This window comes from Manis javanica, chromosome 4 (assembly GCF_040802235.1).
Source record: "Manis javanica isolate MJ-LG chromosome 4, MJ_LKY, whole genome shotgun sequence".
Lineage (NCBI taxonomy): Eukaryota > Metazoa > Chordata > Mammalia > Pholidota > Manidae > Manis > Manis javanica.
Genome location: NC_133159.1, coordinates 20,658,449 through 20,676,103, shown reverse-complemented (window position 1 = coordinate 20,676,103; position 17,655 = coordinate 20,658,449). Strand labels below are relative to the sequence as shown.

The following is a 17,655-nucleotide window of genomic DNA, read 5'->3' as shown; positions in this document are numbered from 1 at the left end:
AGATTTTCATGAAATCCTAACTCATGAAATGTTAGAACGGTCCACATTTGGTAAATGAAGAAAACAAAGACTGGATATCTTCTTCAAGGTCAGTAACAAAACCAGGAGAGGAACTGAGAATTGTTTCTGTTATATGTTTTTAACAAAATTGGCCCATTTTAATTTCTCTGAAAGAAAAAAAAGTACAAGAAATTTACCTTTTTTCTATCATCTTTCCTGTCAAAGGCACATTGCTGTTTGCACTGTTCACAGGAATATGGTGGTCCATACTTCTTCTCTGAATTTGTGCAGCGCTGGCATTTGTTGCCAATAAATGCTGCAATTATGTTGCAATACTGACAAGGTTTGGGCTTAAAAGAGAAAAAAAAAAGGTCATAAAGTATATTATAAAATACCAGTGCATTTTTTAAGCAATGATTCCTATTATATAGCCCAAGTCATGGTTAAAATGTATTCCCAACTTCATAAATTTCCTTTCACATTGATCAAATGAAGCCCAATTCCTAACACTATGTACAGTGTTTTTCTGCACAGAGCTACTGATTTTAAAATAAATGAACAAATAACAAAAACCCATTAGTGTATACGCTGGGATTTCTATGAGAAATTTATAGAACGAGCTCTTTGAAGAAACCAGTAAAGAGACTGAAAAAGTCTCTTTGCCTTTAACAGTGTATAAACATGTTGGGAAAATGCCTGCAAGGACATAGTATCCTGAATCCTAACACTTAGAGAGAGAAAAAAAAACATTCCATCAAAATGAATAGTCAACTGTTACCGAACAAAGAGGTCATGTCATAGGATCCATCTTTCCCCTCCTCCATCCATACTGGTTACTAAAGCCTCTCAAGGAAAATAATAACCACAATCCTGCCATAGTAACTATAAACAAAGAATTACTCAATATGAAGTATTAGCTAAATTTGAAAGCTCAAACACTAGATAATTTTTCTGAGAAAATATTTACACATACTAGTTATTCTAATAAAAACAGGGTAGTTATCTTAATAAGCCATAGAATATAATGTTCCAAGAGATCTGAGTATTCACTGTTAGGTACAGAAAAAGCCTACTTACCGTTCCATACAACTGCACATTCTGAGCACACTTCTTGCATATTGTATTGGTTTTACTGTTGAGAATAAAGAGATACAAGGCTTTTTTAAGAAAAAATTGTTTTATTTGAACATCTGAAAACTGATTCCTCCTTTAGCCTAAGGAATTTGCTCATTGCTAAGTGCCAAGGTGATACATGGTCTGGACACTTGGTTAACTGAAGGTTAAGTATCTGACCAACAGCTCTTTTAGTTATTTAGATACTAATTTTATTAGCTTAGATAAAATGAAGTTTTGGTTGAAATGGAAAGTGAGTCACTTTTCATTATGATGTCTCCAAGTTATCACTAAGTAAAATTATCAGAAATGGAAAGAACCCTCAAAAGAATATTATGTTAGACTGAAATGGACTAGCAGAAAAGAAGCTAATACTCTTCTTCAATTCAGACGATTCACTGAGAAATTGTGCTGAGGAATAAAGTATATGTGTTTGGAATAAAAACTTGTAGACTCTATCCATCTTGACCTTTCTCTGTCTACATTCTCCTCTGTAAAAACTTAAGAAAATCCTAAATGTGAGAAACAGATGCCATGACCAAATATTTTGTCAATATTTCCAATTTCTCTAATTGCTAACCACTGACAAAAAAACAAACAAACGTCTTTTGCCTTACGAAGATCCAGAGGTCATATATTACCTTAACATCTGAACTCATAAACTGCCTTGGGGAAATAAAAAATCATCTTCAAATAAAATCTAACTCTTTACCAAGGGAGGTACAAGCAAATGCCTGATGTGGAAGAAGAATTTAAACAATATGCTGGGAACTAAAAGTAAAAATCACATAAAAATCCCTATTCACTATTTTGTGAATATTTTCCCATACAATTCCTATGACAGTGACCATAAAGTTAAAACAAACAAAAGAAAAAACCTCCAAGTAGAAAACACTTAAATTGAGATTTTCAAACAAAATATTTTCCAGGGCAATTTTCTGCCATTAAAAAGGGTGTACAGTAAGTGAAGTACATTGAAAGAGACTTCTAGAAAGAAAATTCACATCAGGGATTCTGTGATGTTAAACATCCTGGTTTATGTTTATATTTAGTACTGAAGGAGTGGGATATATATATATATAAAATACTTACAAATGCTCCTGACATCTTAGAAAACATGCAAAGAAAAACTCTGTGATCCATCATGAATTAATTTTTATGTACAGTGTGAATTACGAGTCAAACTTATCTCACCCCACACACGAAAATTAATTCAAGATGGATCATTTACGTAAGTGTTAATGTTAAGACATAAAGCTTCCAGAGTATATTCTGTGTGTTTCCATTTCTATGAAATTCTAGAACAGGTAAAACTAATCCCGAGTGGAAGGGAAAATCAGTACAGTAGTTGCTTGGGGGAAGCTAAGAGGGTGAGAATTGACTGAGATGGGGCATGAGGTGATGGTAATGTTCTGTATTTTGATAAGGTTTGGGGTTACACAGATGTATACTGTTTGTAAAATTCACTGAATGATGTACTCAAGATTTGAGCATTTTACTATGTGCAAATTTTACCTCTAAAAAGATCAAGGACTGTAAAGAAATACTGAACTCTAGTTAATGATACGCATGCTGAAGTGTTTAGGGTCAAGGATACTCACATCCCCAACTTTAAAACATATCACAAATAAGACAGAATAATACATTAATGGATAGAGAGATGGATAGATGCAAATACAGTAAAAGTAAATTATACAATCTAAATACTAGGTATTTGGGTGTTTACTGTCTAATTCTTTCAACCTTTTTTGGTTTGAAAATATTCCTAGACTCGATATGAGGCTGACTTTTAAATTAGGCTTCTAGGTCTATGCGAGAGCTAGCAAAGATCCCACACTGCTTAATGTACTATCATCTACAGTTGCAGTTCCACAAGAGTTTACTTTACCAATAAACCACTTTGCTGTTTTTGAGAAGTCCCCCATGATATGTGTTCACTACATCTAAGTGTTTTTCACTTTAAAAATGAGAGTCACACAAGGCAAGTGAGTTTCAAATGTGAATAGGGATAACAAACACTGTATCAGGATTGTCATATTTCCAAAAGTATCTTCTTTTGGCTTATACATTCTTCAAGCTCTGTATACAAATATACTGTAACATGAAGCCCATATTTTACTATTGTGGTTTCTTAGTGTCATAAAGTTCATAACCACAATATAAAATGCTCAAAGATCTGAAAAACAGTAACTTAAAAAATTTAAGCAATGGACAACTAGGGAATAATATGTATATTTACACCCCTCAATGTGTTATAATTAAAAAACTATAGAATCTGTACAATGAAATGCAATCAATTACAGATTTTTAAGAGGAAAAAGCCTATTAACATCTTTCATGGTCAATGAAAACTGTACCTCTCCTGCTGATACTCAGTCCTACAGTAGGTGCACTTGACAACAGGGTGTGCAATCCGACATTCCTGAAATGAAATGAGGATATGATTTCAAAAGGCAGTCAGAAATGGAAACAGCCTTCAGTAGGAGGCAGAAGACCTGGGTACTATTCCCAGCACAGCTACTGTGCTTGAGTGAGTCACTTAAACTTTCTGGGCCTTATTTTTTCCTCTACAATACTGGCATCGCTGCCATGCATTGATGTGGGAGTTGAGTAAGAAATTTTACGGAACTAGTCATAAATTGTAAAACAAAGGTATGTACGAATAAGCCTCATACTGGGAATCAGAAGCCCTGGATTCTAGTCCCGGTTCTGCCATTGACACTGTGATTTTTGGGCAGGTTCACTTGTGAAATGAAAGTGCTGCATTAGAATCGTTATTTCTTACAATATATAGTACTTAAAATCAAGTATTTGTAAGGCCAAAGAAGGCCCTCGAATATCTTGAGTTATCTCATACACGGTAAACAGTGACAAAGTAATGGCCATTTGAGGCAACAGTGACATACAACGATGAGCTGTCCGTATCAGAGACACACACTCGGGATAACTGGGAGTATCAACATCACTCTCCGACCGGCTTGGTGACTTTTAGCTGTTGCCCCTCAGCACTTCTATTCTTCTACTCATTTAAATAGGCAAAGCAGGATGAAGTAACTTAAACGAAAAAGAGAACTTAGACCTTCAGGGGTAAAAACTGATTAGCAGCTGGCTAGGGAGAGGACTGAAGTTCACCAACTGGATGGTGAAAAATCATCTTTTCTTCGTGTGCTTACTAGTGGGGTTTTTCTATAGAACCTCGTCACCTCCAACTCAGACTGGCTGAAAAGAGTCCGTGAGGCGCCGGGAGTTCGAGACGCTACTCCCAGGTAGCATCTGACTATGGAGTTCAGTCCCAGGAAGGGCAGGCGGTCCCTCAGTCTGCAAACCAGGCAGACCCCGTCGACAGGGAAGTCAACCCAAGAGGGATCTCCGGCGCTCCTAGTCGGGGTAAGCAGGGGACCCGCTGTCTCCTCCCCCGGGGTCCGAGAACAATCTCTCGCGGTTGCTAAGCACCCGGACACGCCGGCCGCGGGGTCCTGGACTGGGTCCGGGTCTTCCCCACGTGCCCCATAGGCCCCCAACGGAGCGGGTGCAGCTCCTCAGCGAAGCAGGCCTGCCACGCCCTGCCCGGGAGACCCCGCCGGGCGTCCCCATAGAACCGGGGGCTCCGGGCCGCGCTTCCAGCGTCCCAGTTCCCGGCCGCCGCCCCAGCCCGCGCACCTTGCACAGCTGCTGCCCCTGAGACAGCGCCTCGAAGGGGAAGCGCTGGTGGCACTTGGTGCAGGCGTAGAGCGCCGCCATGTCTGGCCCGGGCCGTGCTCACCACCTAGCCGGCCCGGCCGCCGCTTTATCTGACAGTCTGAAGCAGAAGCTTGCGGCGGCGGCAGCGGCGGCGGCGGCAGGCTGCGGGCTGCGGCAGGCGGGAGGGCCGGGTGTGCCGGCGGACCTGGGCGGGCGCGGCGGCGCTGGACGCCCGTTCACTGGTTCATTTCGACGTCCATCAAGCACGAAGGGGTGGAATACGAAGCTTCTGATGACTCTGATTCGGTCTGGACTAGCGTACGCCACTGTGACGCACGCGGCCGCGGTTATGTAAAGCACAGTCACGCGGGGGCGCGGTTGGGCGGTCTCCCGCCCTGGTCCTCTGAAGCTCCCAGACTCCTCCCACTCGGCTTTGCTCCCGCCCCCTCTCCTCCTCTCAGCGGCCGCGGGCGAAACCGCGCCTCTCGCGATATCTCCGAGGAGTGATGTTTTGGTTTCCATGGAGCTTCCCTCGGGAGCGGGCGAGACGAGGTCGGGCCGAGGGCTGTGCCTTTTTAAACTAGAACTCGGGCACCATCCCAAGCCTGAAGAAGGTGCGGGGGGCCTTCTCATTCAAAGGAGGAGAGAAAACAATGAGAGGAAATTTAGGTGCGCGCTCTGAGACCCCTAAAAAGGGCGTAACTGTAGAATCGTTGACCTCCAGAGAGAAAGAGAAGAAGCCCCAGAGAGAGCCCCTATGTTGTAGACGTGGAATGCTAACGTGATGACAGCCCCTTCAGGTGGGAGAAGGAGTACTAAGGCGAGACCTTCTGCTCCTGAGACTCCCGTTGCCCTGGAGGGCCCCTCAGAGCGGAATGCAGTTGGCCTGAAGCCTGCTTCCTACTTCATCTTCTCCAGTTGCGTCCTCAGCTTCTCTAGAAAACAGTCACCAGGGGTTTCCTGGCTGGGCCAACCCGAAGGCAAACCACAACCTGCTGTCTAGTCTGCCTCCCTTCAACTTTCAGCTTGGGGAATATAGAAGCTTCCCAAAGAATTACAAACTCCTTGTTTTTGAGGCTTTGGCAAAGCTTCCTCCAGTGCTGACACTTCCAAGTCCCTGCATTATAGCTGCTCTTGGGCTTAGATTACTTTTGGCTCTGCCAAACTGCCTGTACAGTACTAATCGCACTTTTACGTCAACGTGCAGATTTTTACAATTGCGGGAGCACTTATGGCTTCTAGTTCTCCTGCCGGAAAAAAATTTTACTCTCTTTGAAAACCCCCACCTTGTAGATTTGCCCAAAGATGTGTATTAAAGTTTTAGGCTCTACAGTCAGAAAACTAAAGATTAAAATTGCTGCTTCACATTTACTGGCTCTGTAATCTTGGACCTATCACTAAACTTCACAAAGCGTCACTTTCCTCAATTGTACAATTGGGTGGTTGGGAGGATCAAGAACAGTATGTGGAGGCTAATGGGGGGAACCTGCTTAATGGGAAAGGAGTTTTACTTTGGAATTATTTAAATATTTTGGAACTAGATAGAAGTAGTGTTGCACAACACTGTGAATGTACTAACTACCACTGAATTGGTCACTTTAAAATGGTTAATTTTATGTTATTTTCACCTCAAAGTATTAAGGAAGAAGGAAAAATGATGTAAGCTTGGGAGCCAGACTGCCTGGCTTTGAATCCCAGGTCTATTGTATGACCTTGGGCACTTTAAAACAAATAAAATAAACAAGAAACAGTACATGGAACTTTGTATACTAGATAAATATTCATTATTACAAGAAGAAACTGAATTTCCACCAGGGAGATGCTGGTGCCTTGGATCATGTAAACACAGCTTCCCTCTATTCACACACATACCTCACTTTGGGGTATGAATCTATGTTCTTACTGCTTTCAGTTCTGATCTCCACTGTATTACCAGTTTTGCAATTGCCTACTTACCTGTGTTTCATCCTTCAGACTCTGGCATTATGGAATGGAAGGATCATATCTGCATCGTTTCTGTATCCTCTTCACCCAGTGGAGGCCAATTAACCCATTTTTTAACAAATATTTATTGAGTATTTACTATGTGCCAGGCTCTAACTTAGGCACTGAGGATGCACTGGTGTGTAAAACAGATGTGATCCCTGTCCTTGGAAGCCAACAGTCTAGTGGCAAAGACAGCCAATTAGCAAGGTCTATAAACGGAAGATATTCTGCAGGGATAGAGAACAATGTTGGGATAGGGGGAGTAGTGAGGGGAAGTGCTTCAGTAGAGAAGATCAGGGAGATTTTTTCTGAGGAAGTGCCAAGACCTGAAGGTTGAAGACTTAGCCATGACTTAGGCAAGAAAGTTCTGGGCAGAAGGAAAGGTGAAAGCTTTGAGGTGGAGTATAGCTTGCATGTTCAAGAACAAAGGAAAGGCTAATATAACTGGGACTTCATGGGACAGAGAATGAGTGGAAAAGTTGTCAGGGGTCAGCAGGAGCCAGATGTGTAGCATCTATAGACTCTGATATGCATAAGGATTTTTCTTTTCAAAGTACAATGTATGTAGTATGAAGTAAAAGAAACCACTGGTAGTTTTTAAGCAGACAAGAGATAGACTTATATTTTTAAGATTTGTTGGCTGCTATGAAGAAAAGAAACTGTAGGGGCTGGCACATACTATGCATAAAGACCACTGAGGAGGCTTTTGCGGTCATGCAGGTGAGAGATGATGTGTAGTGGAGAGAAGTGGACAGATTCAAGACACATTTTGGAGGTAGAGTGAACAGGACTTAATCCACACTTAATGTGGATGTTGGTATCATTTCCAGCAAAAGGGAAGACTAGAGACAAAACAAGAGTTGTTTTGTTGTTTTGTAATAAGCTCTAGATGCCTACGAGACATCCGGGGGAGACATTATGTAGTCAGTGGGCTTTAGACCATATATTTCTTAGAGAAGTCTGGGATGGAGATATGTTTTAGGGGGAAATTATCAGTTTATATGTGCTATTAATGCCCTGAGACTGTATGACCCTGGAAGCCCTTAGAGAGGAGAGCAGTGCCCCTTCCTAGTCAAGAAAAAGTGCACCCAGCAGATAGATGTCTGGTCAGGAGAAGATGCTTGCAAAGGAGCCATGAGCAAGAGAATGCAGAAAGGAGAAAATGGTTTCCCAGAAGCCAAGAGAAGAGCAGGAGGCATTAGTGAACAGTGTCATCAGCTTCTCCGAGACTCAAGTGAGGACAGTGACTGATGTGTCCTGAATTGACCTGAACACACACCAGTGTTGGCTGAATATCTCCCCTGTCATATCTTGTCACTTCTTCCCTCATTGAGTCTTGCTCCATGTGTCTTTGGCAGAAGCAGTTAGAAGTGCCCCTGAGGGAGCAGTAGGAGAAGAGAATATTTCTACCAGCATTGTTCACAGTATCAAAAGAAAAGGAAATAACTATTGACAGAATTATGGATAAATAAATAGTGCTGTGCTTAGGGTTCCATGAAAGTCCAGAGAGGGGACATTTAGCTTCACCTGGGTCAGTGCTCCCAGAGTGTTGTTGCTTGCTTCCTAATCACAATCTCCAGAAAATCTTCATATTAAGGAGAAACATGTAGGTACACGGGGGAGGAGGTGTTTTGAGAAAAATTACAACTGGCGTCTATTGCAGCTATGAATTCTTGGTTCATAAAATCAGAAATAAAACTTTTTTAAAAACTGAATTTAATTTTTTAATGTTAATTATTTCCCAGCTTTATTGAGATGTGATTGACATACAGCTGAATTTAATTTCTGTTATTTATTCAATAAACATGCATTGAACATCTAGTATCAGACACAGTGCTAGGCCTTGGAAGTACAGCAATAGATATTACCAAGTCCCTGCTTTCATGACGTTTCTATTCTAAGGTTGAGAGAGATAGGTGATATATGAGTAAACAAATGTATAATATAATTTCAGGTGATGCTAAGTGCTCAGATAAAAAATAAAGGCAGAAAAAGAGACATGGAATAATGGAAGAATTTTCTGTTTTAGGCAGAATGGTCAGGGAAGACTTCCCTGAGGAGGTGGCATACAAGCAGCCATCTAAAAGAAGTGAAGGAGTCAATTAATGAAACTAGAAAAAGAAGAACAAATGAGGCCCCAAGTCAGTACAAGGAGGGACATAATAAAGATAAGAGCAGAAATAAATAAAATCAAGAAGACTAAAACAATAGAAAGAATCAATGAAAGCAGGAGCTTGTTCTTTGAGAAAATAAACAAAATAGATAAACCCCTAGCCAGACGTATCAAGAAAAAAAAAAGTCTACACACATAAACAGAATCAGAAATGAGAAAGGAAAAATCACTACAGACAACACAGAAATACAAAGAATTATTAGAGAATACTATGAAAAATTATGTGCTAACAACCTGGATAGCCTAAAAGAAATGGACAACTTTCTAGAAAAATACAACCTTCTAAGGCTGACCCAAAAAGAAACAGAAAATCTGAACAGACCAATTACCAGTAACGAAATTGAATTGGTAATCAAAAAACTACCTAAGTACAAAACCCCTGGCCCAGATGGCTTCACCACTGAATTTTATCAAACATTTAATGAAGACCTAATACCCATCTTCCTTAAAGTTTTCCAAAAAGTAGAAGAGGAGGGAACACTTGTAAACTCATTCTATGAGGCCAGTGTCACTCTAATATCAAAACCAGTCAAAGACCCCACAAAAAAAAAGAAAATTACAGACCAATATCCCTGATTAAGATAGATGCAAAAATACTCAACAAAATATTAGCAAACCGAATTCAAAAATACACCAAAAAGACCATTGATCATGATTAAGTAGGATTTATTCCAGGGATGCAAGGATGGTATGACATTAGAAAATCCATCAACATCATCCACCACATCAACAAAAAGGACAAAAACCACATGATCATCTCTATAGATGCTGAAAAAGCATTTGACAAAATTCAACATCCATTCATGAGGAAAACTCTCAACAAAATGGGTATAGAGGGCAAGTACTTTAACATAAAAAAGGCCATATATGACAAACCCACAGCCAACATCATACTTAACAGCAAGAAGCAGAAAGCCTTTCCTTTAAGATCGGGAACAAGACGAGGATGCCCACTCTCTCAACTTTTATTCAACATAGTTCTGGAGGTTCTCACCATGGCAATCAGATGACACAAAGTAATAAAAGGCATCCAGTTCAGCAAGGAAGAAGTTAAACTGTCACTGTTTCCAGATGACATGGTATTATACATAAAAATCCCTAAAGAATCCACTCCAAAACTACTAGATCTAATATGTGAATTCAGCAAAGTTGCAGGATACAAAATTAGTACACAGTAATCTGTTGCATTCCTATACCCTAACGATGAAACAGCAAAAAGAGAAATCAGGAAAACAATCCCATTCACAATTGCATCAAAAAGAACAAAATATCTAGGAATAAACCTAACAAGGAAGTGAAAGACCTATACTGTGAAAACTACAAGACACTCAAGAGAGAAATTAAAGAGTTACCAATAAATGGAAACATATTCTGTGCTTATGGATAGGAAGAATTAATATTGTCAAAATGGCCACCCTGCCTAAAGCAATATACAGATTCAGTGCAATCCTTAACAAAATACCAACAGCATTCTTCAACAAACTAGAACAAATCATTCTAAAATTCATATGGAACCACAAAAGACCCCAAATAGCCAAAGTAATCCTGAGAAGGAAGAATAAAGAAGGGAGGATCTTACTTCCCAACTTCAAGCTCTACTACAAAGTCACAGTAATCAAGACAATTTGGTACTGGCACAAGAACAGACCCATAGACCAATGGAACAGACTAGACAGACCAGATATAAACCCAAGCATATATGGCCAATTTTAATATTCGATAAAGGAGCCATGGATATACAATGGGGAAATGACAGCCTCTTCAACAGCTGGTGTTGGCAAAACTGAACAGCAACATGTAAGAGAATGAAACTGGATTATTGTCTAACCCCATACACAAAAGTAAACTCAAAATGAATCAAAGACCTGAATGTAGTCATGAAATCATAAAACTCTTAGAAAAAAACATAGGCAAAAATCTCTTGGACATAAACATGAGCAACTTCTTCATGAACATATCTCCCCAGGCAAGGGAAACAAAAGCAAAAATGAACAAGTGGGACTATATCAAGCTAAAAAGCTTCTGTATAGCCAAGGACACCATCAGTAGAACAAAAAAAGCATCCTACAGTATGGGAGAATATATTCACAAATGACATATCCGACAAGGTGTTGACATCCAAATTATATAAAGAGCCCATTCACTACAACAAACAAAAAGCAAATAATCCAATTAAAAAATGGGCAGAGAATCTGAACAGACACTTCTCCAAAGAAGAAATTCAGATGGCCAACAGGCACATGAAAAGATGCCCCACATTGCTAATCATCAGAGAAATGCAAATTAAAACCACAATGAGATATCACCTCACATGAATTAGGATGGCCAACATACAAAAGACAAACAAATGTTGGCGATAATGTGGAGAAAGGGAACCCTCCTACACTATTGGTGAGAATGTAGATTAGTTCAACTATTGTGGAAAGCAGTATGGAGGTTCCTCAAAAAACTAAAAATAGAAATACCATTCAACCCAGGAATTCCACTCTTAGGAATTTACCCTAAGAATGCAGTCATCCAGTTTGAAAAAGACACATGCACTCCTATGTTTATCGCAGCACTATTTACAATAGCCAAGAAATGGAAGCAACCTAAGTGTTCTTCAGTAGATGAATGGATAAAGAAGATGTGGTACATATACACAATGGAATATTATTCAGCCATAAGAAGAAAACAAATCCTACCATTTGCAACAACATGGATGGAGTTAGAGGGTATTATGCTCAGTGAAATAAGCCAGGCGGAGAAAGACAAGTATCAAAAGATTTCACTCATCTGTGGAGTATAAGAACAAAGCAAAAACTAAAGGAACAAAACAATAGCAGACTCACAGAACCCAAGAATGGACTAACAGTTACTAGAGGGAAAGGGACTGGGGAGGATAGGTGGGAAGGGAGGGATAAGTGGAAAAGGGGGCATTACGATTAGCACACATAATGTAGCAGGGGGCGGGGCACGGGGAAAGCAGTATAATACAGAGAAAACAAGTAATGATTCTATAGCATCTTACTATGCTGATGGACAGTGACTATAATGGGTCTGTGGTGGGAACTTGATAATAGGGGGAGTCTAGTAACCATAATGTTGCTCATGTAATTGTACATTAATGATACCAAAAAAAGTAAACTCAAAATGGATCAAAGACCTGAATGTAAGTCATGAAACCATAAAACTCTTAGAAGAAAACGTAGGCAAAAATCTCCATGTTGCAACAACATGGATGGAGCTGGAGGATATTATGCTCAATGAAATAAGCCAGGCAGAGAAAGACAAATACCAAATGATTTCCCTCATTTGTGGAGTATAACAATGAAGCAAATCTGAAGGAACAAAACAGCAGCAGACTCACAGACTCCAAGAAGGGACTAGCGGTTACCAAAGGGGAGGGGTGTGGGGAGCAGGTAGGGAGTGGGGGAGAAGGGAACTGAGGGGTATTATGATTGGCACACATGGTGTGGGGGGGATCATGGGGAAGACCGAATATAAACATGAGCAGCTTTTTACTGAACGCATCTCCTTGAGCAAGGGAAACAAAAGCAAAAATGAACACATGGAACTACATCAAACTAAAAGCTTCTGTGCAGCAAAGGACACCATCAGCAGAACAAAAAGGCATCCTGCAGCATGGGAGAATATATTTGTAAATGACATATCTGACAAGGGGTTAACATCCAAAATATATAAAGAACTCACACGCCTCAACAACCAAAAAGCAAATAACCTGATTAAAAAATGGGCAGAGGATATGAACAGACACTTCTCTAAAGAAGAAATTCAGATGGCCAACAGGCACATGAAAAGATGCTCCACATCACTAATTATCAGAGAAATGCAAATTAAAACCACAATGAGATATCACCTCACACCATTTAGGATGGCCAGCATCAAAAGGCTAAGAACGACAAATGCTGGCGAGGAAGAGGAGAAAAGGGAACCCTCCCACACTGCTGGTGGGAATGTAAACCAGTTCAACCATTGTGGAAAGCAATATGGAGGTTCCTCAGAAATAAAAAAATAGAAATACCATTTGACCTGGAAATTCCTCTCCTAGGAATTTACCCAAGGAATACAAGTTCTCAGATTCAAAAAGACATAGGCACCCCTGTGTTTATTGCAGCACTATTTACAATAGCCAAGATATGGAAGCAACCTAAGTGTCCATCAGTAGATGAATGGATAAAGAAGATGAGGTACATATACACAATGGAATACTATTCAGTCATAAGAAAGAAACAAATCCTATCATTTGCAACAACATGGATGGAGCTGGAGGATATTATGCTCAATGAAATAAACCAAGCAGAGAAAGACAAGTACCAAATGATTTCCCCCATTTGTGGAGTATAACAATGAAGCTAAACTGAAGGAACAAAACAGCAGCAGACTCACAGACTCCAAGAAGGGACTAAGCAAAGGGGAGGGGTGTGGAGGGGTGGGTGGGGAGGGGGGGAGAAGGGGATTGAGAGGTATTATGATTGGCACACATGGTGTGGGGGGGATCATGGGGAAGACAGTGTAGCACAAAGAAGGCAAATAGTTACTCTGTGGCATCTTACTACACTGATGGACAGTGATTGCAGTGGAGTATGGGGGGAATTCGATAGTATGGGTGAATGTAGTAACCACATGGTTTTTCATGTGAAACCTTCGTAAGAGTGTATATCAATAATACCTTAATAAAAAAACCCAATATGGTGAAAGAATAAATGTGAACCTATCAAAGAATATTAATAAACAATGACAGACTCAAAAAATTAATAAAATAAAATAAGTGAACACATCAGCCATGTGAACATCTTTGGAAATGTATTCCAGATGGAGGGAACAGTAAGTGCAAAGGGCCTGGTGTTGGACGTGCTGGGCATGTATGAGTAACAGTAAGACCAGTGTGACTGGCCTAGAGGAATGAAGGGGAGAGTGGTAGGAGGTAGATTAGGGAGGAAGCCAGTAGCCAAATCCTCTAGGGCTTTATGAGTCATAGTTAAGAGTTTGGATTTCATTCCGAAAATGATGGGAAATCATTGGAGGGTTTTGAGCTGGTGGTGTTGGGATCTGATTCACATTTTAAAAGATTAGTTAGCTGCTGTATGGAAATAATAAGATGAGAATGGAAACAGGGAGACTAGCTAGATGGCCAGAGATGATGGTGATCTGGACTAGGGAGAAAAAGGTACAAATGGCGAAAGGTGATCAGATTTCAGATATTTTTTTTCATTTTTTATTGTGACAAAAAATATAGGTAATTTGCCATGTTAACCATTTTTAGGTGTACAGTTCAGTGGCATTAAATATACTCCCTATCTCTATCCATCCATCTATATCTAGATCCAGATCATTTTCATCATTTCACACAGAAACTCCGTACTCACTAAGCAATAATTGCCCAATTCCCCATTCCTCCAGCCCCTGATAACCTTTATTCTACACTCTGTCTCTATGACTTTGCCTATTCTAGGTATTTCATGTAACTAGAATCACACAATACTTGTGCTTTTGTGTCTGGCTTATTTGACTTGGCATAATATTTTCAAGGTTCATCCATAAGGCTACACATCTCAGTACTTCATTCCTTTTCATAGCTGAGTAATATTTTACTATATGCCTACATCACATTTTGTTACCCACTCATGTATTAATAACATTTGGCTTGTGTCCACCTTTTGGCTATTGTGAATAATACTGCTATGAACATTGGTGTTCAGATACCTGTTTGAGTCCTTGCTTTCAATTCTTTTGGGTATATGCTTAGGAGTAGATCAAATGGCAATTCTAGGTTTAGCCTTTTGAGGAACTTCCAAACTGTTTTCCACCTTGGCCACACCATTTTACATTCCCACTAGCAATGAATAAGAGTTCCAGTTTCTCCACATTCTTACCAACACTACTTTCCTATTTGCTTTTATAATAGTCATCCTAGTGAGAGTGAAGTGATATCTTCAATGTGGTTTTGATTTGCATTTCCCTAATGATTAATGATGGGTATCTTTTCATGTGTTTATCATTCATTTGTCAGTCTTCTTTGGGGAAATATCTGTTTACATACCTCTTATAGATATCAAATATCTATTCAAAATATCTTTTGCTCATTTTTTAATTAGATTGTTATAGGAGGTCTTTATATATTTTGTATATTAATACCTTATCACATATATGATTTGCAAATATTTTATACCATTATGGGTTGTCTTCTCACTTTTTTGAGAGTGTCTTTTGATACTCAAAAAAGTTTTTTAGTGAGGCCGAATTAACTTTTTTTTCTTTTGTTGCTGTACTTTTGGTGTCATATTTAAGAAAGCAATGACAATTGCAAGGCCATGAAGATGGGGTGAGTTTCAAGACTCAAACTTCAACGGCCAGCTGAGGAATTGGACACAGTAAGTAACACAGAGGAAAGAAGGACATGTGTCCCGTGTTTTTGGCTTGAGCAACTGGGTGAACAGTGACATGGAAAGAGTGATGGAGGTACAGATTTGGAAGGGGAAAAGAAGGCTTCTGTTTTGGTCATGATAATTTTGAGGTGACTGTGAAATGAGTAGGCAGTTAGAGATACAAACCTGACGTACAGAGTAGCAGTGAGGGCTGGAAGCATAATTTGGAAGTCATGAACATGTAGATGGTTTTAAAAGCCATGAGATCACCTGAGAAGAGAGTGAAGAAAGAGAAGAATTTCAAACGTGGGCCCAGAGCTCCATACATTAGGTGGTTGGGGACAGACAAAAGGCTGGAGGAGGGAGGGAGTGGCAATCCAGAAAATGACGCTGAGAAGGTTCAGTTAGTGAGGTAGGAGAATTCTGAGTTTCAGAAGCCTAGAGGGACAAAGGGCTTCAAGAAAGAAGGGATCAATTGTTTGAAAGGCTGCTAAAAGCTTTGGCAGGATAAATGTGTTTTGTGACCCTGAAAAGTGGTTTCATGTAGTTGACAGGAAAGCCTGATGGGATAAGTTAAAGACAGAATGGGGGAGAGAAAAAAGTACAAAGGGAGAAAATGGGGGGTCAGGAAGTGGAGTCAGTGAGAAGAAGCATTTAAAGGAATTGGAGAACAAAAATAGGATTATAGTTGAGGGGGGCAGTGAGGGTCAAGGGAAGGTTTGCCTTTTTCTTTCAAATGGAGGCTATTACAGTAAAGGGGGAAGTTGATGATGTAGGAGAAAGAGAAGTTTACAGGATCAAAGTCTTCAAGTAGGTGAGTGGGGATGGGATCCAGTGTGCACAAGTTGGAAGTTGGCCATGCACAGTAGCAACAGATGATTTAGGGTGTCTCCCACACATTCGCCAAGGGCTGCGTCTAAGTACTGGGAGGTTTGTGAACCACAAACACAAGTGGAATGGAGCAGGTTAAGGATGATCTAGTCTTTGGGGAGGGAGGCTAGAGTGTCTCATCCTTGACATCTGTCCATACTGACACCTTGTTCCATTGGTATCAGGTCACCTGTCCTTGTGGCTTCTGCTGTGTCCTCATCTTACACCACAAGGCCTCTTCATGTCTGCCAGCAATATGTGCCACACCTGCTCTGCTCATTTCTGCCACTGGAGAAAATGTTCCACCACTCCCCGTGCCACCCTCAAGCATGAAGAGTCACTCATTCCTGTCTACTGCTCCTGGACTATGTTGGGTGTGGGGACCTCCCCGTGGTTTGCCACCTAGGGTAAGGTGGTGCTGCTGTAACAAAAACAATGAACAATTATTCAGTGGATTGAACAAGATAGAAGTTAATTTGTCTCTTATATAATTGCAATGCACTGAATATTTATGTCCTCCCCAAATTTGTATGTTGAAACCTAATCCCCAGCGTGATAGTGTTTGAAGTTAGGAGCATTGAGAGGTGATTAGGTCATGAGGGCTGAGCCCTCAGGAATGGAATAAGTGTAATTATACAAAAGAGGCTCTGGAGGGCCCCCTTGCCTCCTCCACCATGTTACAACACAGTGGGAAGACAGGAACCAGGAAGCTGGTTCTCACCAGACACCAAATCTGTGGGTACCTTGATCTGGACTTCCCAGCTTACAGAACTGTAAGAAATAAATTTCTGTTGCATTTAAGTCCCCCAGCCTATGATATTCCATTGCAGCAGCCCAGACTGAGTAAGACAATAATGGTCTAAGGACTGACGTCCTAGGTCAGCTGATGGCTGCGCTCCACGTCCGTCCAGGTGCTCAGGTTTCTTCCAGTGAGCTGCTCCACGGTCTGCATGGTTGAGGATGATTCTTGTGGGGTACAACTGGCAGGAAAAGGTCCTTGGAACTCTTCTCTTTCTCCACTCATCCTACCTGATCTCATTTAGTTCTTGGCTTTTCTCCCACTGATGACCTTGAAATGTGTCTTCAGCCTGGCTTCCCCCTGAGACGTCTCTATTTGGATGTCTGATAACATCTCAAACTTGGCATTTAAAATGTCCACTCCTTCCTCAGTCCTCCCTCGTTCAGTTAATGACAGTTCCATTTTTCCATTGTTCAGGTCAAAACTCTTGGTGTCATCCTTGACTCCTGTGCTTCTCTCATGTATCACATCTGGTCTGTCAGTAAATGCTGTTGCTTGGTTCTAGTTAAACTCTTGTTATGCAAATTCAGAAACCAAAGAGATGCAAATAAAAATTTCAAAATATCCTTTAATATCTGAGCCCTTACTACTACTACCATCCTTAGACATAGGTCCTGTGTTTTAGAAGACTCTGCATATCATAAGTCCAAGTCAAATAAAGAACA

The 17,655-nt window shown here is 40.5% G+C and overlaps 1 protein-coding gene and 1 long non-coding RNA gene across 2 annotated transcripts in view; one reads left to right on the top strand and one right to left on the bottom strand.

The window, feature by feature from the left end:
* FAM76A (family with sequence similarity 76 member A) overlaps positions 1 to 5,006 on the bottom strand; it is a 28,481-nt gene extending 23,475 nt beyond the window's left edge. Inside the window, exons 1-4 of the mRNA XM_017648300.3 lie at positions 4,774 to 5,006; positions 3,471 to 3,535; positions 1,078 to 1,132; positions 198 to 350 (exon numbers count right to left, since the gene is read on the bottom strand). Of these exons, the coding sequence (XP_017503789.1) occupies positions 198 to 350; positions 1,078 to 1,132; positions 3,471 to 3,535; positions 4,774 to 4,854 (354 nt within the window). The 5' untranslated portion in view covers positions 4,855 to 5,006. The remainder of the gene's footprint in view (positions 1 to 197; positions 351 to 1,077; positions 1,133 to 3,470; positions 3,536 to 4,773) is intronic.
* On the top strand, positions 3,543 to 17,454 carry LOC108389832 (uncharacterized). Its single transcript, XR_005061251.2, has 3 exons — positions 3,543 to 4,500; positions 15,245 to 15,327; positions 16,377 to 17,454. It is a non-coding gene; the product is annotated as an uncharacterized lncRNA (long non-coding RNA).
* The last annotated feature ends 201 nt before the right edge of the window (positions 17,455 to 17,655 follow it).